At 36.6% G+C, this 27235-nt stretch overlaps 2 protein-coding genes across 2 annotated transcripts; one reads left to right on the forward strand and one right to left on the reverse strand.

Moving 5' to 3' along the window:
* Window positions 1-318: 318 nt before the first annotated feature.
* On the reverse strand, window positions 319-6263 carry ssna1 (Sjogren syndrome nuclear autoantigen 1). The gene is made up of 3 exons (XM_079607844.1): window positions 5824-6263; window positions 3051-3250; window positions 319-660 (listed from the first exon to the last, which is right to left on the reverse strand). The coding sequence occupies exons 1-3, from the start codon at window positions 5873-5875 to the stop codon at window positions 565-567; spliced, it is 348 nt and encodes a 115-aa protein (XP_079463970.1). The 5' UTR covers window positions 5876-6263; the 3' UTR covers window positions 319-564.
* Window positions 6264-6693: 430 nt separating this feature from the next.
* Window positions 6694-25951, forward strand: anapc2 (anaphase promoting complex subunit 2). The gene is made up of 15 exons (XM_079608594.1): window positions 6694-6789; window positions 6936-7012; window positions 7132-7387; window positions 9064-9388; window positions 10370-10502; window positions 12450-12651; window positions 13017-13136; window positions 13235-13352; window positions 13461-13639; window positions 14583-14724; window positions 18792-18867; window positions 19021-19224; window positions 21086-21218; window positions 24797-25038; window positions 25649-25951. The coding sequence occupies exons 2-15, from the start codon at window positions 6947-6949 to the stop codon at window positions 25859-25861; spliced, it is 2409 nt and encodes an 802-aa protein (XP_079464720.1). The 5' UTR covers window positions 6694-6789; window positions 6936-6946; the 3' UTR covers window positions 25862-25951.
* Window positions 25952-27235: the final 1284 nt, after the last annotated feature.

The following is a 27235-nucleotide window of genomic DNA, read 5'->3' on the forward strand; positions in this document are numbered from 1 at the left end:
TGTGTCTTACAAAATGTAATGCAATTGTTTCATTAGTTACTAACTCCAATCAAGCTGCTCATTGCTCTGGTGGTTAATGTACTTTTTGTCAAATGTACTAGTTTGTCAAAACTTTTTCTCATTCTTTCTGTTTTCTGCATCAAGAGAATATTAAATGTACAATTTGGTTTTGATGAACTCAGAGGGAAAAAAAAATGTCAAACAAGGAAATATTCAATAAACGGATGAAGGTTGCAGAGTTTTCACACTTTGTCTTGAGATATGATTTATTTACGTACAGAAATTCCCTTTATAGCCCTTTAAATAACATCAAACAGATAACTTGTTAATTTGATTTATTAAAACATTACATTTAAATAAAAGCATTACATTAAACACTAATCATATATCAAAACATTATTACAAATCTATACACTTTACATACACAGCTTCCTGATAAGAATGAGAAGTTACACTGATGTTGTGTGGTAACGGTTGCTGGTAAAGATGAAAGAAGAGAGAGGAGATGAATGGAATATAGACAAATGAAAGAAGGACTGAGTGAATGGGACAATTCAGGATTTATCAATGATCTTTGCTGCTTCTTGGTTCAGTGGCTTTGGTCAGATTCCCAGTTTCCTTCTTCAAAACGCTCAACAGTGTCTGAGAGCTTTCAAGAATCTGAGAGAGACACACAAGGGATTTGTTCAAACCATAAAAACACATTTTCTTTGTGTAACTAACTAACCTCTGCATGTTGCCCTACTTCTTTGGTTGGCTCAGTTGTATCATTCAGATTAATTAGTCTGAAATGTGGTGGCTGTCCACACACTAGCATCATTATTTAAAACATATTTTACTGCTAAAAAACAGGGTTTCTGAAAGATTTTTTAAAAACGTTTTAAGATCAAGTAAAGAAGCAAATACAATACATATATGTTCTCTAAATGTAAATGTCTACAGAGAAACCTAATAAGTTGTATGAGCAACACGTTTGACAATACAACTTCCAACAGGTGTCCATTCATTTTTAATTCATTTTCAGAAAGAAAAGCTGGAATACCTCTGCTCTCAACCACAAGAATATGGACATAACTTTTACTGTATCTTCTGATCACACAGCAAAAAAGTAATGTTCTTCCTCTGTACATTTGTCTTGTTTTCCAGTCCAGTTAGCAATTGACTGGAGCAATTAAAATAAATGACATGAAATATGAAGTCTTATTTTCTATGAAAATGCTAAAAACAAAAATAAATCTCTGCCTAGGGTCTCAGAAAAAGGGAATTACTTAATTAAACTACTTAATTAAAAGGGAAGTTTTCATATCTCTTTGACAGATATGTGTTCTTGTTTTAAGCTTAAACTTAATTCAAATTCTATTCAAACTCAAATTTTCAAAACTTGCATTTGCATCTCAGGTAAAGGTATCAAAGATGTTTAGATATTTGTAAACAGGAAAAACAACCTTTTTTCACAGCTATGAAAACCCTTATTTCAAAATTAGAATATTGTGAAAAAGTTTTCATAAGCTGTAAGCCATAATCATCAAAATTATAACAAATAGGCCTAAAGGCTTGCAATATCTCACTTTGCATGTAAGGAATCTATATAATATATTAGTTTCACATTTTAAGTTGAACTTTTGCACGATACTAACATTTTTCGAGTTTCACCTATATATATATATATATATATATAAATATAAATAATTTTCTATTATTTGTTTATTTATGATTAAACACCATAGCAGCAATGGCTATATTCATGGCAATCAACAGTGTTTCAATTTTAAAACAGTTATGTTTTAAAACAATTTTTATACAGTTAAAACAATATCACTTCAATATATTGTTTACAATAATCTAACAATTTTGTCTAAAAAAAAAAAATCTATATACGAATATATATATCCATATATACCAATAACCACAACAGTAATAAATCGCATTTACATCGAATCTTTCAATTTAATATATGATAGAAATGAAACATTTATTCCAGGAGAAACCTTTTAAAAAATGTCCATTAATATATTTTATGAATAAAAATATGTTTTCTAATATAATTTAAAAATGGACATTCTATTAAAATGTGTTTTACACTCAAGAAATTCTTGCACAAATCTGTTTCTCTTCCCCTTTCAATAAATATGAATGCGTGAGTCTTGAATGTCTAATTCAACATCTCGTATATATAACCTGGTCATATCTATTTACAAAATGATAAGTAGCTCCTTAGAACTTAGAACTGGATTCACCTCCTATAGTTTGTTATATATGCATTGGTTCCATTCCATTTGGCAAATATATATGTATACCATGGTCTGGGTGAATACTCGATTCTGATTGGCTGCAGGGTGTCCATTAAAAAGTTATGTAGGACACCTAGTAAAGGAGTTCTAAAAACGTTATTTCGATTGTAAAACTAATTAAAATATAAACTAATGTTTTAAAAATGTGTTATTTGGCAAGTGAACATGGTATAAGCGGGTTAATGCCCTTCGAGGTGTCCATTGTCAGGTATTAATGGACTTCGGCGGAGGCAAATGTAAGTTTGTGGCGAGTTGGACGGTTCACGCCTCGCCGTCGTCCATTAATACCTGACAATGGACACCTCGTCGGGCATTAACCCTTACATAAAGTACAAGACTTATTTTATCGGCCATCCTGCTAGATATCAGATATTAACATTAACACTGCACATTGGAGGGAAAAACACTTACAGTGGTCGACTAATAAACAAAAGATTCATGATGAAAACACAATAAAATATTTATCAGCCAACATCTGGCCATTTTGAGACAATATCAGCTAATAATTTTGCCTGGCCAACTAACAACATTAGTCTAGTCTTGTCATCAATTTAAGTATTTCACTTCATTAATTTGATAAATGTTGTGTAAGTTTCATTTAATATATTGGCAATGGCAAAAACATTGGTCGACAAAAACAAAAAACAAAACAGTGAAGGTCTCACCTGTGCACTATTAATAAAGCTATTTTTTTGTTTTTTTCATGGTCACTCTTCAGGAAGACAACATGATATATTAAACATGTTGATGTGTACTTACCTTCATGTAGGCAGCCTCCGTCTCTGCGATGGTGCGGTCAAAGTCAGCGCGGGCACTGAGGCGGCGTGCCAGGCTCTCGTTCACGCGACTCAGCTTCTCTGTCAGCACACGCACGTCATGCTGAAGACGAGTTTTCTCTGCTTCCTCCTGTTGGATCAGCCGGTTTAGATCTTCTCTTTTAGAGCACAGCTCCTCTATACCTGAGAAGGAGGACGAAAAGGGACAGTTCTTTAAAAGAGGCTAAAGTCTAAGAGGCACATCTAAAATATGTCTCATCAGTGTTTTATTTGTGTTTCTTTACATTCATGTTGTGATAACTGAGAGGGAGTGTGTATAAGTTGCTGATGAGGGCTTGCTCAGCACTTCTTCCTGCTGATTTTTGCAATAAAGAACAGCACTTGATTTTGATCAAAACCTAATTCAAACAGTCCTTTAACGTGATATATATATATACATACACAGTACAGTGTTCTGTACATCACTTTAGTTTTAATATGTTGTTTTTAAATGTGCCTTATAAATCAATAAATTAAACATATATATATATATATATATATATATATATACACACACATACACAGTACAGTGCAAAGTCTTAAAGGAGAACTCCGGTCAATTTTAACATTGAGCTCAATTTTTAGTAAATTTGGAGTGCTGTCAATACAGAGAACAACGACAAAAATCGGTGTTGCCTACACCGTGTTATCCTATTTTTAAAATTTGCACCCTATTGACTTGAATGGGGCATGTTTTAAACCTGCTTTTAGCCTCTTAACATCCTTAATGTTTCATTACAAGTGTCCAGCCATGTTGAGTGATTCCTTCAGAGTGAACACGAGTGAATCTGACTAAAGTAGATGTGAAAGATATGAATAAAAATGATGTTATATCAGCCAGCGCACATACCTGTATTTAGTTCCTGTTTTCGGTCGAAGTCCAAAGTAGTCGATTGTCGAGTTCACGCGCGTGATCTAAGTAACTAAATCTATGCGCTTCAACTCGACAATCGACTACTTTGGACTTCGACCGAAAACAGGAACTAAATACAGGTATGTGCGCTGGCCGATATAACATAATTTTTATTCATATCTTTCACATCTACTGCAGTCAGATTCACTCGTGTTCACTCTGAAGGAATCATCTAACATGGCTGGGCACTTGTAATGAAACATTAAGGATGTTAAGAGGCTAAAAGCAGGTTTAAAACATGCCCCATTCAAGTCAATAGGGTGCATATTTTAAAAAGAGGATAACACGGTGTAGGCAACACCGATTTTTGTCGTTGTTCTCTGTATTGACAGCACTCCAAATTTACTAAAAATTGAGCTCAATGTTAAAATTGACCGGAGTTCTCCTTTAAGGCACGTTAGTATTTTCAGCCTCCAAAAGTGGTTTTAAGCCAGTTATTTATATATTTTGCTTTAGTGTGTCAGTAGGAAATATCAGTTTACATTTCTAAACATTTATTTTGCCATTAATTGTAATAATTCACTGAGATTGCATGAAGAAACCGAAAAAACTGACACAGACTAAATCCAGACGAACTGGATCAACGTCTCCAAGACGCTTGAAGAAACCTTCCTGCAAACCACAGTAAAAAGTTTTAGGCACTGGTGTAAAAATTTTGTAAAGTGAGGATGCTTTCAAAAATAATGTCATAAATAGATTTTATTTATCAATTAACTTATATTAACTAGGCTAAATCAAATCAATATTTTGGTGTGACCACTCAGCGTTTAAAACGACTTTTGTCCCGGTACACTTGCACATAGTTTTTCAGGTAGCTTTTTACGTCTGTTTCTTGAAGACGTTGCTGCAGTTCTTCTGGATTTAGTCTGTCTAAGTTTTTGCTGTTTCTTCATGTAATCCCAGACAGACTTGATGATGGTGAGATCTGATCTCTGTGTGGAGCACCGGCTGTTGTCAGACTGCTTGCGCATACTCTACAATCTCACTGGATTATGGTAAACTGACACACTACAGCAAAATATATAAATAACTGGCTTAAAATATTTTTTTGGGGGGTGAAAATACTAATGCGTCAAAGACTTTTGCACAGTACTGTATATATAACCAAAAAGTTTAAAACTACAACACAAATCTGAAACGAAAAATTAATAGGCTAAACAAAAGAAACCCTCTAAAGAGAAACAATAAATGGTAAATGGTAAATACAAATAAAAAGAACCCCATTTTCCCCAAGAGGAAAATTGTGCAAATTTTGTTGTATTCATTTTAAATCACTAAACTAAATAAAGTTTAAAAATTCTGTGGCACTTTATGCTTGTCAAATATTGGTGAATCATATTCTTAGTTCATGTAATGTTAGTGAAATACACTAATGGTTACTCTGCTGGACACCTGTGTGTTAATTGAAGAGAACTGACTTCATTCCAGTGGTTTGATATTTTGTTATCGAATACAATGACACTGACATACAGGTGTCCAAATACTTTTTAAGGCTACTGAATCTAATTTAATAGATTCTGTTTATGTTTCATATTGATGTCTCTCACAAACGCTCAGATGTCTTGGCTAAAAGCAGGGAAAGGCACAATACACTATTGGTGTCACATTAGTCTTCTAATCACTCCTAAGCTAGTATATTGACTGCAAATGTCAACGGAGACTAACGTTAACAGTTAGCTGCATTCAAGTTCCTTCTTCTACCCATCACGCGTATATACAAATAAAACAAATATATGAAAAAGAAAATGTGTGTTCCCCTGACAGCAAAATAGTAGCAGCTACATCTGGGTCGATGGTTACTTACATTTGACAAGCTCATTGTTGTAGGTTTGCAGCGCAGCTCCTTGCTGGGTCATTTTGATTAGCAGGTTAGCTCGCAAACTACAAGAAAAGGCCTGCCTGCACTCGTTTTAACACTAAAAGCGTTTCATGCAGTGAAGTCAGTAGTTAGTTGTACCTTCTGATGTAAACCGTTTCTCGAATTCCCAAGCCACTCACTTTACCGCGCGTTAAATGCTGCAAACCTCCGAGGGGAGTAACTTTAAAGAAAACATTCCAGAAGCGGCTAAGTCAAGTCTCCCTCCTGTTTCCATGGGAACGCTCAATAAGCGTCACCACGACAGTTTGCGTGGACTTTTATTTTAGAATTTAGAATAGTTTTGTCAGTTTTGTTTAGCATAAAATCATTATCAATTATCATTATCAATAATAATACTACAGTCAGAACATTCAAATTACAAGGGAAATGCAAATACAAAGGGAACCTCCCACATTTATCCAATGTCAAAGTATCTTATTATTATTATTATTATTAGTAGTAGTAGTAGTATAATTATTATTAAAAATATTCTCATTTAACATTTTTTATTGAATACAAAATCTGAATACAACAAAATGGCACAAAACAGTTATTATACAAAGAAAATACAGGCATTGAAGGCTCAACACAAGAAAAAAACAAAAAAATAGATTAAAAAAAATATAAAATACTATATATACTAACAGTTATGCAATTTTATTGCACTTCGATTTTTGATTTTAGATAGGGCATCTGAAAAGTATTTTAATTCGTTTCTGAATATAATAAACAAAAGAGGCGATTTAAATCTACATTTATGTATAAAGTATTTTGCCAATAATATAATGTTATTAATCAAATCAAACAACCTTCAACAATCATATTTTGTAAGGTGAAGGCAACTTCCTGCATCGACAATGTCGTCATCGATGCGCGACATGAGTTCAAAGATGAGCGCTACAATTTCTCCGTGTAATAACTGTTGACAATCTTTCGAATGGGTTTGATCACATACATTTTGCACTAAATTTGAGTCTCGGAGTAAAATGACTATGCACGTATGGTAACGGCACCGAACAATATACCTTTAACCCAGGATATATGACTATTGTTTACAGTCTGAGCTGGAATGAACGAGGTGCAGACAATGCCACAGGGACTGTCAGCAGCCTGGGACACAGTGACATCTGCACTGGTGAGTGGTAAATATACTGCAGTGTAGCAAATATCATTTTGGTCATGACCATGTTATGGCATGGTATTGATGAAGTACATTTGCGTGCCAAAAGCTGTAACCTAACCATGTCTCTTTAGGTGTCTCCTCTGCCAACAAATGCTTTGCCAGATGAGGTTCTCTGTGATGCCTTGGCCCTGCTGGGTGGGCATGGACTGGGTCAGTATGTGGAGGGTTGGCTGCTGGAGACTCTGCAGGTTCGTTTGACTACATCTGTTGCTCCTGAGTTCTGGACGGGGCTCAAGCAGCCGGAGGGAGAGTCTCAAGAGAGGGACAGGGCAAATGCTTTACTTAAAGCCTTCAGAAACCTTCTGCAACAGCTGGAACCTTTCCTTGGTATGCCACAACTATATTTTAGCGAAGCCCATGTGTTTTTGGGGTTAGACGGGTATAGGATTTGCATTTTGTTGCTGACCCATTGACAATTATTAGGAAACATCAAACTATGAATTGTACTTGTTTGTTGCTGGTTGCAACTCGTGAAATCTGTCAGGAATATTACAACTCAAAATCAAGATGAATTTTTTCATAATTTCAGTTTACGTATCCTGATTGTATGCTTAAAAAAAAGTCAGTTAGATAAGTTAGTCACTGGATCTCAATCTCACTGGATTATTACAATGAAATGTAAATTGATATTTCTTACTGACACCACAGCAAAATATATAAATATCTGGTTTAAAACCTTTTTTGGGGGGTGAACATACTAACGTGCCTACAGTACTTTGCACAGTACTGTATATTCAAACATTATACAATATAGAAAACAGTAAAAAATATTTCACAATATTACTGTTTTTGATAGCCTGGGGAAACCCAGACCACTTCCGGCAAATTTAGATTTGCTCTGCAAGTGGGTCTGGCAAAGAGCCCATTGAAACCCATTTCCAATCCGTCGAAATCGCGACACCAATCAGAAACGTTGGGGCGGGCTTTACACGATGACGACAGAGCAGAGACGGTGACGCAGATTTTGTACATTACAATGATGGATGCCGCCGTGGAACATCACAACATCACTCGTTCGAATCAGCTATCGCGTCTGTTTCAAGCGATTTAAAATTGTCATTTTCGTTAACACAAACAGAGATTTTTTTTTTTTCTTCTTTTTTCTTTTTCACAAACAGAGAATTGCTGAGAGTCTCGAGAGGTTTCTCCGTCGCTCTGCATACGTCATGTCATTCATCGCTCTGATTGGTTTTAGATCTATCCGACGTCCGTTGGTGACGCCCCTGTGAAATGAATTGTCTATGGAGCTTTGCCAGACCCTAACTCAGTTACAACTGAGAGTGGTCTGGGTTTTCCCAGGCTAGGTTTTGATGTATTTTGAATCAAATAAATGCAACCTTGGCAGAAGATACTTATTTTTAGGGCTGCATAACGATTAATCGCAACTACCGGTAATCGTTTGCAGAATAAAAGTTTTTGTTTACATCATATATGTGTGTGTACTGTGTATAATTAATTATGTATATAAATACACAAACATGCATGTATAATTTTAAGAAAAAAAATCTATTTATATATTATTTATAATTATATATAATATAAATTATATTTAAATATAAAAATGTATATAAACATGTAAATATTTTTTTAAATATATACATGCATGTGTGTGTATTTATAAATACATAATTATTTTCAGTACACACACATATATGATGTAAACAAAAAAACTTTTATTCTGCAAATGATTAGTTGCGATTAATCGTTATGCAGCCCTACTATTTTTAAAAACATTAAAAATCTTACCGATCTAAAACGTTTGAACCTTTACATATACATGGTTAGTGTTTGTTGTGTACTAAATATGAGACAAATTCAACCTGATTTGATTTTTTATGCTGATTTTCTGATTTTTTTGCATTACAATAATTTTAATTTTGGAGTGTAATGTTATTAATTTCCATTGATATAATGCCATAATGTGAAATCTGAATAGTTTAAACTTGTCCAGTGTTTCCTGAGTCTACTGGTTTAATCGTACTCTCCCTTTTTTCTCTCTCAAGGTGGTCTTGAGAGACTGGGCTCATGGCAGGATGAGAGCCGTGGGGGTCTGTGTGGTCCAGGGGCCCGTGGTCTGACTGAGAGAGCTTTCTCTGTCGTTCGTGCCATTCTCCTGTTCTCTCCTCCACCTGTGCTGCAGGAGCGCGTGTTGGAGTTTTACAGCCGCACATTCTCTGTGCACATGAGTCAGGCTGGGGAAGCTGTGGAGGCTGAGGAGGGCTCAGCGGAACATGATGTTGGCAGTTTGTGTCCAGGCTGTGCCGCCCTCGTTCACCTGTGTTGGTGTCAGGAAGCTCTAGAGCAGCTTCAAGAGCTCAGCCACATACTGTGAGTTGAAGAGAAGTACCATTCTGATTCAACTACAGATGCTTACTTACCACATCCTAGTATTTTTTTAAACACTATATAACATTATGCAGTATTCACTGCAGTATGTTACATAGTTTGTTGCATTTGGCACATTACTATGTGGAATAATAAGGAATGATCTGGAAATACATATGATTATTTTGAACCTTCAATTAGGAGTGTGCGATATTGACGAAAATGATATCTCAATATTTTCTGGTATTTCATTAAACCAATTTGTTTAAATGGCTGATTTATTCAGGAATGAAAGCAAGTGAGTGTCATTAAGAATGGGTCATTGAATCTTTGACTCGCCTAAAAAAAAAAAAAAAAAAGCAGAATCGTTCAGTAAAGGAACACTGTTTTGTGCTGCATGAAGTAACTTATTTATTGAATTGTTGAATCAATATCACATTTGTAATCATGCTCCTATTAGGGAAAAATAGCACTCTTGCTTGTGTGATATTATTATTGAGGGCATTCCAACTGCATTCGTAATAGGTTACATCACGCAGTTAAAGCGTGTACTCTCACGGCATGTTTTTTTGTGTGTGTTTTTTTGTAAAATGTAATGTCAGTTCACACATTGTTAAAACAACAATTACAGGATTATCTTAGATGATGCATATTACTTTGATTCCAATTTGTTTGAAATAACATGGCAACTTATGCCAATAACTTACGGCAGACTAATCAAATGAGTCAAGGAGGAGATGTTGAAAGTCACGGGTGATATTACTTCTGGCTTATTCATCACTCTAGTCATGGAAGGTTATGTTTGTTGATCTCATTACATTGTAACATTATTCCACACATACAGAAATTTAGCATATTCTGTGATATGTACTCCAAAAGTAGTATGGTTTTCTTCAATTCCAAATATACCAATGTGATGTTTGTTGCAGAGGTAGAGTACTGCGATATATATAATGCCTTAATTAATGTGTTTGGTGATTTCAGCTCCAGACTGCAGCTGTTAGAACGCGTGAGCTCTGAGGCTGTCACCAGCATCCTGCACCAGCTGATAGAGCAGAGGATGGAGCAGCGCTGCAGGGGAGAATACGAGAGCTCCTTTCTCACAGACTTCAATGATGTACACAACTTTCATTCAGTTACACTATCTACAGAAACGTTAACCATGTTGATACTCAAACTTGTATCGACATTCCTTTAAGAATCCAAAATGTGTCACTTGATGCATGTAGTTTTAAAATGAGGTGCATTATTGAACAAACTGGACTTGGACTTCAGTGTGTGCAAATCCTGATATGTACTACTTTCTCTCTGTACTACTCATTTAAATCATTACTCAAACTATTGAACTTTTAAAGTTATGAAAACAAATATGAGAAAACTTCTAGAGAAAATGTTAGTGGTTCTCTCCTGTGCAAAACTCACTGCCACAAAGTCGTTCTCTTCAACCACAATGCGGATTATAAACTAAAGTTTAATATTGAGGGTTTGGGAATGTTCAGCAGCCACATGACCTTAAGTATGAACCGTAGTAGTCATGCAAATACAACAAATTTAACAAATACCACTAATAATAAAAGGCTGTGCTTGTCTAGATTTAATAAGTAAATAATGTTCGGCTTCATTATTCCATCACACAAATTAGAGACATTTTCTATTCAAAATGATCAATTGGTTAAAAAAACAAATCATCATAAAAATCATAGTTGCACTTTATTTAAAAGTACAGTTGTTGTTAAAAGTTTACATATACCTTGCAGAATCTCTAAAAAGTTAAATATTTTAACATAAAAAGAGGGATCATAAATTTTTTTGTTATTTTTACTTAGTACCGTCCTGAATACACATTTAATTTACATAAAAAATATTTACATATAGTCCAGAAGACAAAATAATAGTTTTAAAAAGTAAAAAAAAAAACGTTCAAAAGTTTGCATACGCTTGATTCTTAATACTGTATGTCTTGAACTAGATGATCCATGTCTGTTTTTTGTTTTCTGATGGCATTAAGAACCAGGGGTTGAAAACTTTTGAATAGGATGAAACATTTATTTTGTTTAAAGATGATATTTTTTTAAATTAGTACTACCCTTCAGAAGCTACAGAAGATACTTGGATGCTTCCCAGAAGACAAAATAGATGCAGTTTAGTTTATCCTGGTCTTCAAATTGAAAAGTGTTCAATCGTGTTTCCTTCTTGAGCATCAGTAAATGTTTTTTTTTTTTTTTTACTTTTTTTAATAGTTGTGTTTGAATCCCTCAATTTTCCTCACTGGGAAAAGATGGATCTCAAAATCATACAGTCACTGCTGGAAAGGGTTCATATATACTGGGTAAAAGATGCTGGAAAACCAAAGAATTTGCAGGACCTGGAGGATTTTTCTGAAAAACAATGGGCAGTTTAACTGTTCAGGACAAACAGTTGTGGATCATCCAGATGATTAAGAATCAAGCGTATGTAAACCTTTTAATGGGGTCATTTTTATAAATTCTAACTATTATTGTCTTGTGGACTATATGTAAACATTTTATAAAAAATATCTTATTCAGGAAAGTTCTCAATAAATAAAAAAATAACATCCATTTTTTTATGATCCCTCTTGTGTTAAAATAATTAACATTTAGCAAATTCTGCAAGGTGCATGTAAACTTTGACCACAACTGTATGTGTACTTTACTAACAAAGTGCTGTATAATATAAGGTAACTACACTAGTCAACATTAGAAGTGGATCAAAACCTTTCATCAAAGTTATACATGAATTTTAAACAATACCTGTTCTTGTCTTAGGACAGCTTTGATGAGCTTGTTTGATCTACTTTAAATGTTGACTACTGTACATAGTTAAAGTCAGGTTCAAGGCTATTAACTAGTTACCCAGGTATTTTATTGTAGTTACATAGTATGTACCTGCAGAACATGAATGTAAAGTAAAGTGTTACCAAAATCATAACTAAAATTGATTATATATTTGTAAAAAAAAATTAGTTCCATTTGTGAAAACAAAATCTCTTTTTTATATTATAATATTCAAGGTTAAAGTGTCTAATTAATCGCTGTGTTTCCAGTGGTTGGGGCAGGTTTTAGGATGGCTGAGCAGGGTGTTTGCCAGTAAGGTGGAAGAGGTGGGCAACGATGCCACAACCACAGACGTCAAGACGGGTCAGCCAACCAATGCTCTCCTCCAGCGCTGGCACTGTCACATGCACCAGTTTTTCTGCCGTATCTACGTAAACATGAGGATCGAAGAACTCTTCAGCATCATACGAGGTGAGTAAGAAACTCCTTTTGTGTAGCATACTGCTTGTAATGGGTTCAATGTTCTCAGTGGTTAGCACTGTCGCCTCACAGCAAGAAGGTCCTGTTTGTGCCAGGAGTCCTTTCTGTGTGGAGTTTGCATTTTCTCTCCATGTCAGCATGGGTTTCCTCCTGGTGCACTCCGTAGGAGTGTGTGTGAGTGTGATAGACAGGATGGGCATCTGGCATAATACAGTACCTGTGCCAAATCCAGTGTGTGTGTGTGGAACATTTAGATGATGGGAAACCTGCAAATGAGCGGGGCTAATGCTAGGAAAACGTATATACTGCTTGTAATCTTATGTATTCATGTATTTTTCTCTGCTTAATCTCTGCAGATTTTCCGGAGTCTATTCCCGCCATTGAGGATCTTAAATTCTGTCTGGAAAGGACCAATCAGAGACAGCAGCTTCTGGCCTCTCTCAAATCAGCCTTTGAAACACGACTGCTGCATCCAGGTCGGTGATTCAGGCCATTTTCACACTCGTGGAATACTAAACTTGTGTAAAAATGTTCTGACATTTACCATGCTTTTACCTTTCTTTTGCCACTTCAGGAGTCCATACATCTGACATTATCACTGTTTACATCTCAGCCATCAAAGCTCTAAGAGAGCTCGACCCCTCCATGGTCATCTTGCAAGTGGCCTGCCAACCCATTCGCAAGTATCTCAGGTTTGTCAACTGCATTGGTGTTGTCTGTCTCAAGGAATTTGTGCTTTTTTGTAAACCAGTTCCAGTTCTGAAGTGGTTAGTCTTTTTTTGTTATGTTGGAAATTACAGAACCCGTGAGGACACTGTGCGCCAGATAGTGGGCAGTCTGACAGGTGATGCGGAGGGTTGTTCTGATCTTGCCAATGAGCTTTCTCGAGCTGACCCTGTTACCTTGGAGACACAGGATAGTGAAGATGAGGGAAGTGATCCAGAGGACTGGACTCCAGATCCTACCGATGCTCTCACAGGTTAGTGTTAACTGCAAACACACACCAACATGAATACTTCAAGCCACAAATCAAATAAAAAATATAATTTATTCCTGTTATGGGCAAAGCTGAATTTACATGATCCTTCATAAAGCATTTTAATATGCTGATTTGGTTCTCTAGAAACATTTCTTATTATTATCAATGTTTTAAAACGTCTGCTTAACATTTTTGTGAAACTAATCTTTTTTTTTTCTTTTCACATTCTCTTCTGAATTCTGATTCTTTTCTGAATAAAAGCATACCGGTACATTAATATATAATTACTAAATAATTTTATCACCAAAATTACATACCGGTATTTAAAATTTACTTGGAAAAAAAGTGCCTTAAAATAGCTTGAATGTAATTCACCATTGGATAACTACACCATTGCCTCATTAAGTATATGCGGTTCTTTGAATATGCAAAATAGCCCCGTCTCCACTAACTCACACCAGCTCAGAGATCCACTCTTTGACGATCACACGTTGACATGATTGGTTAAAAGGTAGTTTGTGACGTCAGAAACACCAGCGATTTCAAACCGTGTTTTTGAGACCTTTGAGTCTTTGGTTCACTGCAGTTTTAAAGTGAAAATACTCAGCAATGGTGTTGACTGTGAATTTGCACATGTGAATTTGCACATGGTTTGTCTTAAGCATATTAAAAACACCACATAGACATATTTAAACAACATTAAAAGCTTGATTTTTTTTTTTTACCATGGGGACTTTAACAATATTAATATCTAAACGAAAGTATGCAATGCTAAATGTAGTTTCATGGCAGGGATAATATATTGATGGTGGTATATTTTTTTCTTAAATTCACCAACCATTGGCCTGTGTGTAGAAAAGTCAATACAAACTGCAGTCACAGAAATATGGGTCCTAACAGGCAGTCCATATTTCAGCTCTCTCTCTTCTCTGTTTTTCTGTAGATAAAACTGGCTCTAAACGGCGTTCTTCTGACATTATTAGTCTGCTGGTCAGCATTTACGGCAGTAAAGAGATCTTCATTAATGAGTACAAGACTGTACTGGCCGACCGACTTCTTCATCAGCTCAACTACAACACAGTCAGGTAAACCACCAATATAATACTCTGTTTCCACTTTCCACTATAAAGCAACACCAAAGATTCTTTTGTACCTTAAAATAATGTTTCCAAAATCATTTCAGTGGTTCATCAACTCGTAACAGGATGAAAGGATTCATCATTCATGAATCAGAGTAGCTTTGCGGCCCTCTTACGGCTATAACCGCACTGTGCAAGTTTGCCAGATCGGGTAGCGGATCTGTAGTTTGAATGAGACATAAGAAACTACAAATTTGACTTGCTTTACGGCAAGCGTTACAATAGCCGAATTTGTTTTTCTGCGTTTCTGATGTCGCAATACATCATACTTTCATAAAATCATGCAACATACTCTAAGTATGGCAAGGGGGTAATCGGCAAGGGGGTAACCAAAAAAAAGTTTCGGCAAGGGGGTAATCCATCCGCCGGAAACCGATGCTTCCCCGGGGGCCGCCATTGGCTATCAAGCCATCACCTGCTGTTAGCATTCCATTGACTCCCATTAATTTTTGCGTCACTTTGACATCGAATAACTTTACATCTGAGGGGTTTAAAGACTCCATTTGTCCATTATTTATTTCTAAAGAAACACAACAATGTATAAAAGGCTCCATTACCTTGTATCTTACGTTATGGCCCCTTAGAAGCAGTTTTTGTAAAAATAGGCCAACGATTGCATCATAACCTCTCGACTCTCTGTCGCACTGTCGAGAAATTGCCATATAGACAGGCGGAGAAGCTCGCAAGCAATCGCGGGGACGTGGAGGCATAAAGTTCGATAAAGTCAAGGGTGAAGCCCATAGAAAGAGTCATAAAGTTGATCCTGCTGCTAGCTCATGGACAGCTAATACTTACACTCTCCGTCTCTGCGAGATTCGGAAGGTAATGATTCAGATTTATCTCAGCACAGCTATTAGAAGACTTACAACTGTCAGACAGTTTGAGCCTAGGCAGTTCGCCCAGCCCTCAGGAAGTGAGTGCTTCTAATTGACTTCATTGACTTCTCCGTTGAAACCTATGGGGTTGCTGTGTCTAGTTTATATGCTGTTTATGAGTTTTGGGAATTTCTTTGCTGTATTCTCGCTTTTTGCTCGCATGTATCTCTATAAAGCTCCCCCTACAGCTTCGGAATAGATATTTTACAACACTGTCGAAAAACCTGTTGGCGACTTTCAGATACCAGAGGCTAGTAGATCAACGACATCAAAGGAGATGGTACATTCTTTAAAACATCTTCTTCATTCGGGTTCGAACAACGTGAGGGAGTGCAATAATTACATAATTTTAGCATATTTTTTTGACGTAAAGCAATTCGTTACATCGCGAGACCTGATATCGCGCGATACTTCCTGACGCTGCGGCCCAAAGTTGCAAGGGTGGTTTTTCCGCTCACAGGCGATAGGGGGGTGCGAGACGACCACCATTCAACCCCAAAAAAGTAATATAACCATTCCAATGACTCCGAAGCTGTTCAGTTAAGGTAAAAAAACCTGCATAGTTCACCTTTAATTCTCCTGAACTAGCTTTTTAGCTTTGGTTTGGTTTAGGTAAAGCAGAAAATGTGGGACATTATGTAAAATGCAATGGAATCAAGAATCTTTGATTCCAAAGTTTTATACAACTTAATTGTATTTTGTAAATAAAGCAAATTTAGATTTTGATAGATGCAACATGGGTGAATGTGAGGCAATGTGTAAAGCGCTTTGGTGGCCATTGGGTCTGTGAAAGCGCTATATAAATGCAGTCCATTTACCATTTACCATTTACTCCTAAAAAGTTGGGACAGAGGCAAAATTAAAGTGAAAAGCTTATAGTATATCCAAGTTAAACTCTTTTGAAATGGTTCGCAATAAGTATGTGAATTGGTAATAGTGGATGGTATTGTGTTTGAGAGTAAAAGGAGCATCTCAGTCTTTGCAAGTAAAGATGGGTCATGGCTCATCACGTTGTGCCAAATATCATGAGAGAGTTGTCAAACGATTCAAAAATCACATCATGCAAAGTATTTAGGTATTTCACCTTCTGCCAGACATAATATTGTGAAAATATTCAGGGAATCCAGAGAAATCTCTGTCTGTGTTGGGAAGGGAGGAAACCTCTGTTGAATATGTGTGACCTTTAAAGGATTAGTTCACGTTAAAAAAAAAAATGTTCCTGCAAATTTACCCCCATGTCATCCAAGATATCCATATCTTTCTTTCTTCAGTCGAAAATAAATGAAGGTTTTTGAGGAAAACATTCCAGGATTTTTCTACACAGAATGCACTTCAATGGCAACCATCTATCCCAATGTAAAAAAAAAATGTTTTGTGACCTTTCCAATGTGATGACCCAATGCACAATACAAGACGGGCATTTGTGGTTAAAAAGTATATATATATATATATATATATATATATATATTTCGTTTCGCTAGATAAGACCCTTATTTCTCGACTGGGATCGTATAGAGACTTTGAAGCTGCATTGAGACGGACATTTGAACCTGCTTTTGAACATTGGGGATAGACGGTTGCCATTGAAGTCCATTCTGTGTAGAAAAATCCTGGAATGGTTTCCTCAAAAACCTTAATTTATTTTTTGTTCTTTTCATTTTAATTTCTGAAAGTGAACCTCGTGCACTGTTTGATTTCTGTGTACACCCTTTATGGAGCGGGCCAAATTGACCCTAATTGGATTCAATACAATTCCTCAAAAATCACACAATGAAAAACAACAAAGATTCAGGTACAAACTGCAAACTTTAAATATCAACATTTGTCAAACATTACAAAAAATATATATCTGAACATATGATTCATGAAAATGTTTTTTTTAACCTTTTTTCAAAACCATTTTGTTTTGACAAAATGTGAAAATAAACAGTAGCTATGCGGATTATTTTTGCATATCATTTTTTTTTAACGTTTTACTTTTTTTTTGTATTCTTCTAACTTCATAACTGAACAATAAAATGTTGCTGTGTAATGAAAATAATGTTTACTTTTCCTAAGTTGGCTCAACTTTTGTTTTGTAGACTCATTTCATAAAGTCAAGAAGTTACTTCTGACATGATGAGCACACAGCAAGTTCTTGCACTTCACACATGGTGCTGGTTTTGCTCTCGCACTTGGATGGGCACACCTCACATCTCTTCCGTTTTTTCCCATCATCTGTGTTCACTCCTTCATTCTCTGTGGGTCTGACTCCGGATCCACCTGCTTGCACTGACTCAACCAAAGATTTTCATCTGTAATTTGCAATTAATTCTGAACACCCTGATTTAGCTTTTTCAAGTGTGTTTGGTTAGGGTTAGAGCACTTTTAGATACACTTGCACTTTAGAACTGGAGTTGAAGTGCCCTGACTGTGTAGTTGCTTAGCTGCCTATGAGGGTCAAATTGACCCCCGGACATCACTAATGTAATAGTAATTTTGTTTTTATATGTCAAAACACATCAGCATGTTGAAACTTTGCATGTATGTTCATGATGATAAATGAGAAAAAGTCACAAAATATCAAGAAAAAAAAACATAGGTTAACCAGTATTTCCAACAACTAGAAAATCGAAATGGGTCAAATTGACCCGCAACATAACACAAGGGTTAAGCCCTCAGACGGCATTACATTAGAAATAATTTAACCATCATGCTACTTTAAATGCACTGTATGTCAATTTGTATAAAATAATCTCCATAAATGTAAATCTATTCAACTGTGGGAAAACTGCATAATTAGATAACAGATTTATTTTTACAACCCTAATTTCAACCTAATAAAAATGCTATTTTTCTGATGGGGGAGGACCTTTTGAGTTCTTAAAAGTTATTTTATGTTTATGCTTAAAAGTTTGTTTTCATAGTATAATGAACTACTACAAAGGATCAAGAACAATTAAAAATTCCCATGACAATGGTTTAAAGCAAAAGAGAATGGAATGTGCTTTGTTTTTAGTACCACGCACATCATTATATTTTTATTTTTTTAAGAAGCCGTTTCCCTCAGATATACAGTACTTCACAATAGCGAAGAAAAGACTATTATAATTCTCTTTGCGCACTGACTTTAAATTCTCTCTGTGTTTGTGTTTATAGAGAGATTCGCAACGTTGAGCTGCTGAAACTGAGGTTTGGCGAGTCCCACATGCATTACTGCGAGGTGATGCTAAAGGTATGCTTTCCACTCCGCTCGCTTCTCAGCTCTGGTCCGCAAATCCACTGCTCTTGGTTATCCATCATCTTGTTATCATTATATGTGACCTCAATGGGATTTACTTCTATTATGTGTGCTATTTATATTGAACTTGTCTGTCTTCCTCTGCAGGATGTAGCAGACTCTCGGCGCATCAACACTAATATCCGAGATGAGGAGAGTCGTCTTCCTGTAGAGGAGCAGTCTACTTTACTGCTGTCTGCCATGATCATCTCATCTGAGTTCTGGCCCCAGCTGAAGGAGGAGAAGTTGGAACTGCCTGCAGTTGCTTCTAAAGCCATGGAGGACTACACACACCGCTTTGAGAAACTCAAGGTACTCCAGTCTAGTGGTTCTCAACTGGTTTTGATTTAGGACCCAGATTTTACATTGGACAAGGGCCCCATTTTAACGATCTAAGCGCATGGTCTAAAGCGCACAGAGCAAGTGCACTTAGGGCGTGTCTGAATCCACTTTTGCTAGTTTAACGATAGGAAAAATGGTAGTCGCACCCAGCGCATGGTCTAAAAGGGTTGGTCCCTATTCTCTTAATGAGTAATGGGTGTGTTTTGGGCGTAACGTGCAGTAGACCAATCAGAGTCTCATCTCCTGTTCCCTTTAAAAGCCAGTTGCGCTCATGCCATGGCGGATTGCTATTTACATGGCTGAATTTGCAAGCGGAAAGACTGAACACTTCTCTATTAAGGAAACGGATCTGCTCGTGTGCAAGGTTAAAGCGCCCAAGCAGACCATCTACAGCAGTGGTTCCCAACCTTTTTTCGTCTGAGACCCCCTTTTTCCCAAGAAAATATTTTAGGGCCCCCTTCACATTTAATGATATTATCACTCTTGTAAGCTTGCAGCAATGATGACAAAATATGTTGTTTTCAAACAAACGGTATGTCTACTATAACCAGATATGTTTATGCACAAATAATAGCCTATAATATTGAAAATACAATAACAAAAACACCAGTAGGCCCTTTGTAATTTAAAAAAGTAACCATAGTAGCCTATAAATGTCCCCTATTTGAAATGCAATAACAAAAATATTCACACTGGTGGTGTGTAGGTAAAAAAAAAGAAAGAATATAGGCTATTACTAAATGACTGCTGTCTGGGAACTCAATACTTGCATGTTATTTGTGAGACTTTATCAATGTGAGAGGCTTTATTTTTTAGGCTTTTGGCGCTATAGCGAGCGATAATAAACTTGCGTTTATTAACAGAATAATGCGTCTTTCGGAAGAACATTGTAGCCGGAACTACTTCTCTCTGGGTACGTCTATGACGAGTCACGCAGGTCCTGGGCTACTCCACATCCGAACCAGCGTAAAATAGTCCCAATGTAAACACTTATTATAGGAGTACCATAGTGGTTCAGGTTAAGACAAAAACACGGATTAGAAAATTAACTCATGACAAACTCGCTCATTATATACATTTTGGAAATTTTGAACAGCAAAAAGTTAAGGACTTTTATTTATTACTCATTGCTCAAAACTTTTCAAAATATGACGTGACCCCCCACGGAGCTCGCTGAGGCCCCCTTGTGGGCCGCGACCCCCCTGTTGGGAACCGATGATCTACAGGACAAGGCGGATTCCACCATATCTTTATGTACACAATAATAATCGTTTAATATTTGGCATGTTTGTGTGCTGCTGCGTGTCCCTGTGTGTGTAATAATCAGAGTGTATGCGCGTTGTGCACCCGCCTATAGGCACATATTACTAATGCTCCTTTTAAATAACAAAACAAAAAAAATACTGCGCCATTGACTTTAGACCAGGTTTTTGTTTGTCAATGCTGCAGTCTATTTTGGTTGCCTAAAAATAGCAACATGCCTTCAATGCGTCTGAACATGCCTAGTTTTCAGACCAGCCCGGCCATGGGCGAACAGATGCAGTCGCTATTTAAACAACGTGGCGCAGGACGTGAAAATGATAACCTCGTCGGGCTGAAACTTGCAAAAAACACTTGTCGCGCCTGGCACTGCATTGCGCCGGGTGTATGATAAGGCCCCAAGTGTTCACCCAACACAGTACCAAGAGTTTGATTAGATTCTTTAATTCGTCATGATTAGACAGGATTTTTCACCTGATTTGTCTTTATGTTTCCAGTGTAATGTAGAAATATCTTAATTATCGTATTTTTATTTTATTTTTATTTCTTTTTTGTTGTTGTTGTTGTGCAGGCCATGAGGACTCTGAGGTGGAAGCCTCATCTGGGTTCTGTTACGCTGGACGTGGAGCTGGAGGACAGAACCATCGCAAACCTCACAGTGTCTCCTATCCATGCTGCCATTATTTTACACTTCCAGGACAAAGGTGTGGAAAATTAGTTTACCCCAAAATCATTTCTTGTCATTCCAAACCTTTTTTTTGTGGAACACAAAATAACTTTAGTAAAAATGGCTATGGTTTTCTACATGCTGTCTCTTGCAACTCTTGCTGTCAAGCTCCAAAAATGACAGAAAAAAAGCACTGTTAAAGTAGTATGACATGCAAAATATTCCAAGCTTTTTATAATCATACTGCAGTTTTGTGTGAAGAACGGACTGAAAGTGTATAATCACTGAAATCTTTAAAAGGTCTGATAGAATTTTCATTTTGTGTGAAGAATAATACAGGGCCTGTTTACACCTATTAACTTCATAGTTTTCTCTGATTGGATAGGTATTAGATCATGAAAAGATCATGTGTAAATGCCCTTCGAAACACATTTGAGATGGATTTAAATCCAATCACTCAAACACTTCATGAGGTGTAAATGCATCTGGTTGTTGAAACCACATACTGGTATATGTAAATTTTACTCCTCCTGAAATGGTAAAAAAAGAAATGTGTGAGAGCGTTATAGGGTACCAGCACTACTGCAGCATGCATCACCACATATGGTCCGCTGCTGGTGAGTAGCCTCAGCAATCCGACGCGCAAACTGAAAGTTTGGCATTGCATCCTGAAGCTTAAAGGGTTAGTTCACCCAAAAATGAAAATAATGTCATTAATGACTCACCCTCATGTCGTTCTAAGCCCGTAAGACCTCCGTTCATCTTCGGAACACAGTTTAAGATATTTTAGATTTAGTCCGAGAGATTTCTGTCCCTCCATTGAAGCTGTATATACAGTATACTGTCCATGTCCATAAAGGTAATATAAACATCATCAAAGTAGTCCATGTGACATCAGTGGGTTAGTTAGAAGTTTTTGAAGCATCGAAAATACTTTTTGGTCCAAAAATAACACAAAATAAGACTTTATTCAGCATTGTATTCTCTCCCGGGTCTGTTGTCAATCCTTCACAGTTACGCTGATGGCGTAAGACGCTGATGACGTGTTATCTGGTGCGCCCGAGCTTCGTTTATAGACTGAGGGAGACGCACGCTGTAAAAGTGTCTCATCCGCGACATGCACATTTACGCACCATTAAAAAAATTATATCCACGCAAACAATGTAGAATAGCTTGAATATAGCGTGCGTCTCCCTCAGACTGTAAACGAAGCTCGGGCGCACCAGATAACACGTCATCAGCGTCTTACGTCAGCAGCGTCACTGCGGAGTCCTGAACGCAGATTGACAACAGACCCGGGAGAGAATACAATGCTGAATAAAGTCTTATTTTGTGTTATTTTTGGACCAAAAAGTATTTTTGATGCTTCAAAAACTTCTAACTAACCCACTGATGTCACATGGACTACTTTGATGATGTTTATATTACCTTTATGGACATGGACAGTATACTGTATATACAGCTTCAATGGAGGGACAGAAATCTCTCGGACTAAATCTAAAATATCTTAAACTGTGTTCCGAAGATGAAGATGAGGTCTTACGGGCTTAGAACGACATGAGGGTGAGTCATTAATGACATTATTTTCATTTTTGGGTGAACTAACCCTTTAACACACAGTCATCAAGTAGTCAAGTCACCTTTATTTATATAGCACTTTTACAATATTGATTGTTTCAAAGCAGCTTTACAGTGATAACAGGAAAATAATGCAACAACGTTTGTTTCTGCTGTCCAGCAGATCTAGAAGAAAATAGCGTCATAGTCCACTGATGTTCAGTGATGGCAGCTCTCCTCTGGCCAACGGACGAACATGTATGATTATGGTTCAGGCAGAATTACAGGTCAGAAGTCAGATTGGATCATAACATTCAGAATATTTATCCAGTTCCATCTGGTTGAATTACGGAGTCATCACACCGGTATGAAGACAGGTTGTAGTAGTGAGTACTGAGACTAAATTATCTCACCGGTGTTGATGCCACACTCTCCTAATGCAGTGTTTGATCTTCAAATTAGCTGATCACAAATTAAATGGAGCTCATACCTGTTGCTTGCGTTGATGTGAAGTTAACTTTGCATATAGCGCAGGAATTGAAATTTTGCAGGGACGCAGTTAAAAGTGGAACAGTAGAAAGCTTGACTTACCGGTAGCTATAAACAAACTACACCACACACAGTCATATAACCATCCCTTAGCTATCGAGAACTCTTTCAGTTTTTATAAAAGAATTAAATAGTTTGCAAGAGCATGATTATAAACGCAATGAGGCTGTGTTTATAATCACACTGAACTGACTTCAGCTGAACAACTTCCGTAATGCATAATTTTCCTGTCATCACTGTAAAGCTGCTTTGAAACAATATGTCTTGTATAAAGCGCTACATAAATAAAGGTGACTTAACTTGAAAATGGACTAGTGAGCATATTCGGTGTGATGACGTTTAATGTGCACAACAATTTCTGTTGTCAAATGTAGTCACTTGTTAGCAAATGGCTTTTTTTTACAGTTTTTCTCAATTGTTTACACACATTTTCTGAAAGCATGCCTCATACTCTCAGAACACACAAATCAAAAAACACACAATGAGCAAAACCCCTCAATTCTCCTGCAAAATTAAACTTTACATTCAAAACAATGTTATTTCTTCTAAAAATGGCATTTTGTTTTCAAATGACACACTCAAACCATCATATGAATAGAGATTTATAAGAACCAGTTGAACACTGATGTGCTCAATGTAAAACACTTCTTCTCCATTCATCATAATGACTTAGGCCTTTTTTTTGTTCAGTGTTACGCTTAGACAGTACATACATACTGTAAGTGTGTTGTACAATATTTGAGAATATTGTTTTTATACTCAGAACACACAAATACACAGTAACAAATATATTTTTCCCACAAAAACAATGTACATTCCAACCAACACAAAGTTGCACATACAGTGGTCTACAATACAAAACAACAGAAGAATTTACTGTATACAGTTACAGGAAAAAAAAAACATCTGCCTCTGTTTCCAATGTTAGCATCCATTGCTCCATTGAAGAGCTCACCTGTTGCCCTTTTATGCTAAAGCTCGGATTGCTAATTCTAAAACTGTGTGACGGGTGTTTGCCCATGTGATGAGTAAGTGTGCATATTTGAATGGCAGTGTGTTCCTTGTGAAAACAAGAGATTTTCTGCATGAAAATTGTGCCAAATGCAGAGAATTGTGTGTAGTGTTTTGAAAAAAGTGTGTTTTAGAACTGCAGTTTGAGTGTAAAGCAGGAATTGTGCTTGTAGTTTAGCAGAATTGGTTCAGGGGGTTGGTGCATGAGTTAAATGCTGTGGTCATTGTCTCTCAAGTACCAGTATTTGTGTGTAAACAATTGAGAAAAACTGTAAGACTAGTAAAAGATTTAATACAAATCACAAGTAGCTATTACTGATGTATTATGTTGTAGAATGTGAAAATGTGAAAATATCTTGAGCTCAACCACAGAGCTTATTCCATGCATTTAACCTCCCAACAACTTCAGGACAATGGAACTGGATGTGCTGAAATGCACTACCTAGTGTGCCGATAAGTGTGGGCCTGAAGTCCCATTACTCTGTTTTCCTTTATTAGGCACATGGACCTTGGAAGAGCTGAGTGGCGTCCTGGGTGTACCTCAAGAGATGGTGCGCAGGAAGTTGGCGCTGTGGCAGCAGCAGGGTGTGCTGCGGGAGGAAGCCGGAGGTCGATATACTGTCCAGGAGACAAGCTCTTGCAGAGAGAGAGCTGACAGAAGTGTCATGCTTATAGACAGTGATGAGGAGGGAGACTCCAACACAGCAACACAGTCTGAACAGAGAGAAGAGAAACTACAGGTTAGTTATACACTTCCAACACTTCATAACGGTAACACTTTACAATAAGGTTCATTAGTTAACATTAGCTAATGTAGCTAGTTCTCTTGTTATAATTCATTTGATCTTTCTTTCTGTCTGTCTGTCTTTTTTTTTTTTCTATTATCTTTTTATTTATTTATTTACTGTTGTAATGGCTGATTGTTTGTCTGCGTCATTTTGTATGTTTAAAACGTTATCAAAATAATACAAATTGGATCATTATAAAAAAACATTAGCTAATGTATTAACATGAACCAACCATGAGCAATCCATGTGTTACTGTATTTGTTAATCTTTGTTAACTTTAGTTAATAAAAATACAGCTATTCATTGTTAGTTCATGTTAGTTCACTGTGAATTAACTATTGTTAACAAGGTTTTAGTAAAGTATTAGTAAATGTTGAAATTATCAAAGATTAATAAATGCTGTATACGTGCAGTTCATTATTATTTCAATGTTAACTAATGTAGTTAACTAACGAACCTTATTGTAAAGTGTTACAGTCATAACGCAATAATGTAACACTGCTCATGGCCTTGCATGTAATGCTAAGTTAATAATAAACCATTTTCCCTTGTTGTTTCTCAGCTGTTCTGGGCCTACATTCAGGCCATGCTGACTAACCTGGAGAGCATGACTTTGGAGAGGATCCACTCCATGCTTCGAATGTTCGTGGCCGCCGGGCCTGGAGTCACTGAGATGGATGTGAATGAGCTGCAGGCCTTCCTGCAGAAGAAAGTCAGAGCCCACCAGCTTATTGTGTCTACTGGTGTCTACAGACTACCTAAGACCACTCAGTAGTCAAAAACCAGTAAGCGGAGACCAGAAAAACGATGATGTCAAAGACACAAATTGTTCATTGTGCAAAATAATAAAATTATGACATGTTTGTAATCTCTTGTTGCATTCTTTTTGGTTTGTAAAATATAATAGGGTCTGGGGCACTAACAAAAATACTTTTGAGATTGTGTTTTAAATTCAAATACAAATTACATTTTTGATTTACACATTTTGTAATACAAATTATCACCCTAACAATTTGAGGGAAAAGTTTAGTGAAAAAAAAAAAAAACACATTTATGTTGGGTTTGTCCCTCTTTTGCTTAATGGATAGTTCACCCAAAAATGAAAATTCTGTCATTATTTACTTGCTTTATTTACTCATGTCGTTCCAAACCTGTAAGACTTTTGTTCATCTTCAGAACACAAATGAAGATATTTTTTGATAAAATCTGAGTGCTTTCTGTACCTGTAATTCAGGCTTGATTGGCAGCTACACAACTACCACTTTTGTTTTTTTTTGTTTTTTGATTGTTTCACAATCCCTTTATGAATTTTTTGAAGCGTCAAAATTGTAGTTGTCTAGGTGCCAATGGAGGGACAGAAAGCTCTCAGATTTCATCAAACTAAAGTCTTACGGGCTTGGAGCGACATGGGTGAGTAATTAATGATAAAATTTTCATTTTGGCTCAACTATACCTTTAATGCAAGATGTTTTTTGTACATAAAAGGGTTACAGGTTATTTCTACTAAGTATAAGTAAACTACATGTCAACTTATTCTACTAACCCTAACCTTAATGACAGCAGCATTTGAGTGGCATGAAAATTTGGTGTTGGATTGTGTCACTACTTGATGCTCAGAGTTTAAACAAGGCCCTTAAGTCTTTTGAGGAAAGAAAGGTGGACATCTGTTCTGCACCCTGTGCTCCAAACGTTGCCCTAAAAGGTTTAAAGGGGTGGTAAAATGTTTTTCACAAGATATAAAATCATTCTCTGATATCCCCAGTGTGTGTGTGTGTGTGTGTGTGTGTGTGTGTGTAGTTTTAGCACAAAATACCCCACAGATATTTTTATATAGCATGTTAAAGTTGTCACTTTTTGAGAGTTTGCAAAAAGCACCGTTTTGTGCTTGGCCCTTTAAATGCAAATGAGCTGCTGCAGAGGGCGGGGTTTCAAGAGCTAGCGTGTGTTAGCACTTAGCAGCTGAGATTACCTCAGGCAGACACACTAAAATGACAGAAACTGTTCTGCCTTAATGTTAAAATGGAGTCAGACAAAGATGGAGAGACTCAAGAAGTGACAACATGTAGAAGCAACAGGACGTCTCTGAATGGTTAGTTGATGAATTTATGTTGCTGATGTGGAGTTAACTATCTTCAATTAGGATATTCTG

The sequence above is a fragment of the Phoxinus phoxinus genome (assembly GCF_949152265.1).
Source record: "Phoxinus phoxinus genome assembly, chromosome: 3".
In the NCBI taxonomy this organism is placed as follows: Eukaryota; Metazoa; Chordata; class Actinopteri; order Cypriniformes; family Leuciscidae; genus Phoxinus; species Phoxinus phoxinus.

Excerpts from the sequence above, each read along its gene's own strand:
- anapc2 (XM_079608594.1), top strand. The coding sequence starts at position 6,947 with ATGAACGAGGTGCAGACAATGCCACAGGGACTGTCAGCAGCCTGGGAC. Across the intron at positions 13,137-13,234 it reads AACACGACTGCTGCATCCAG|GAGTCCATACATCTGACATT; the intron begins GTCGGTGATTCA and ends TTGCCACTTCAG. Across the intron at positions 18,868-19,020 it reads ACTGCGAGGTGATGCTAAAG|GATGTAGCAGACTCTCGGCG; the intron begins GTATGCTTTCCA and ends CTTCCTCTGCAG.
- ssna1 (XM_079607844.1), bottom strand. The coding sequence starts at position 5,875 with ATGACCCAGCAAGGAGCTGCGCTGCAAACCTACAACAATGAGCTTGTC. Across the intron at positions 3,251-5,823 it reads CAACAATGAGCTTGTCAAAT|GTATAGAGGAGCTGTGCTCT; the intron begins GTAAGTAACCAT and ends CCTCCTTCTCAG. Across the intron at positions 661-3,050 it reads CGGAGGCTGCCTACATGAAG|ATTCTTGAAAGCTCTCAGAC; the intron begins GTAAGTACACAT and ends TGTCTCTCTCAG.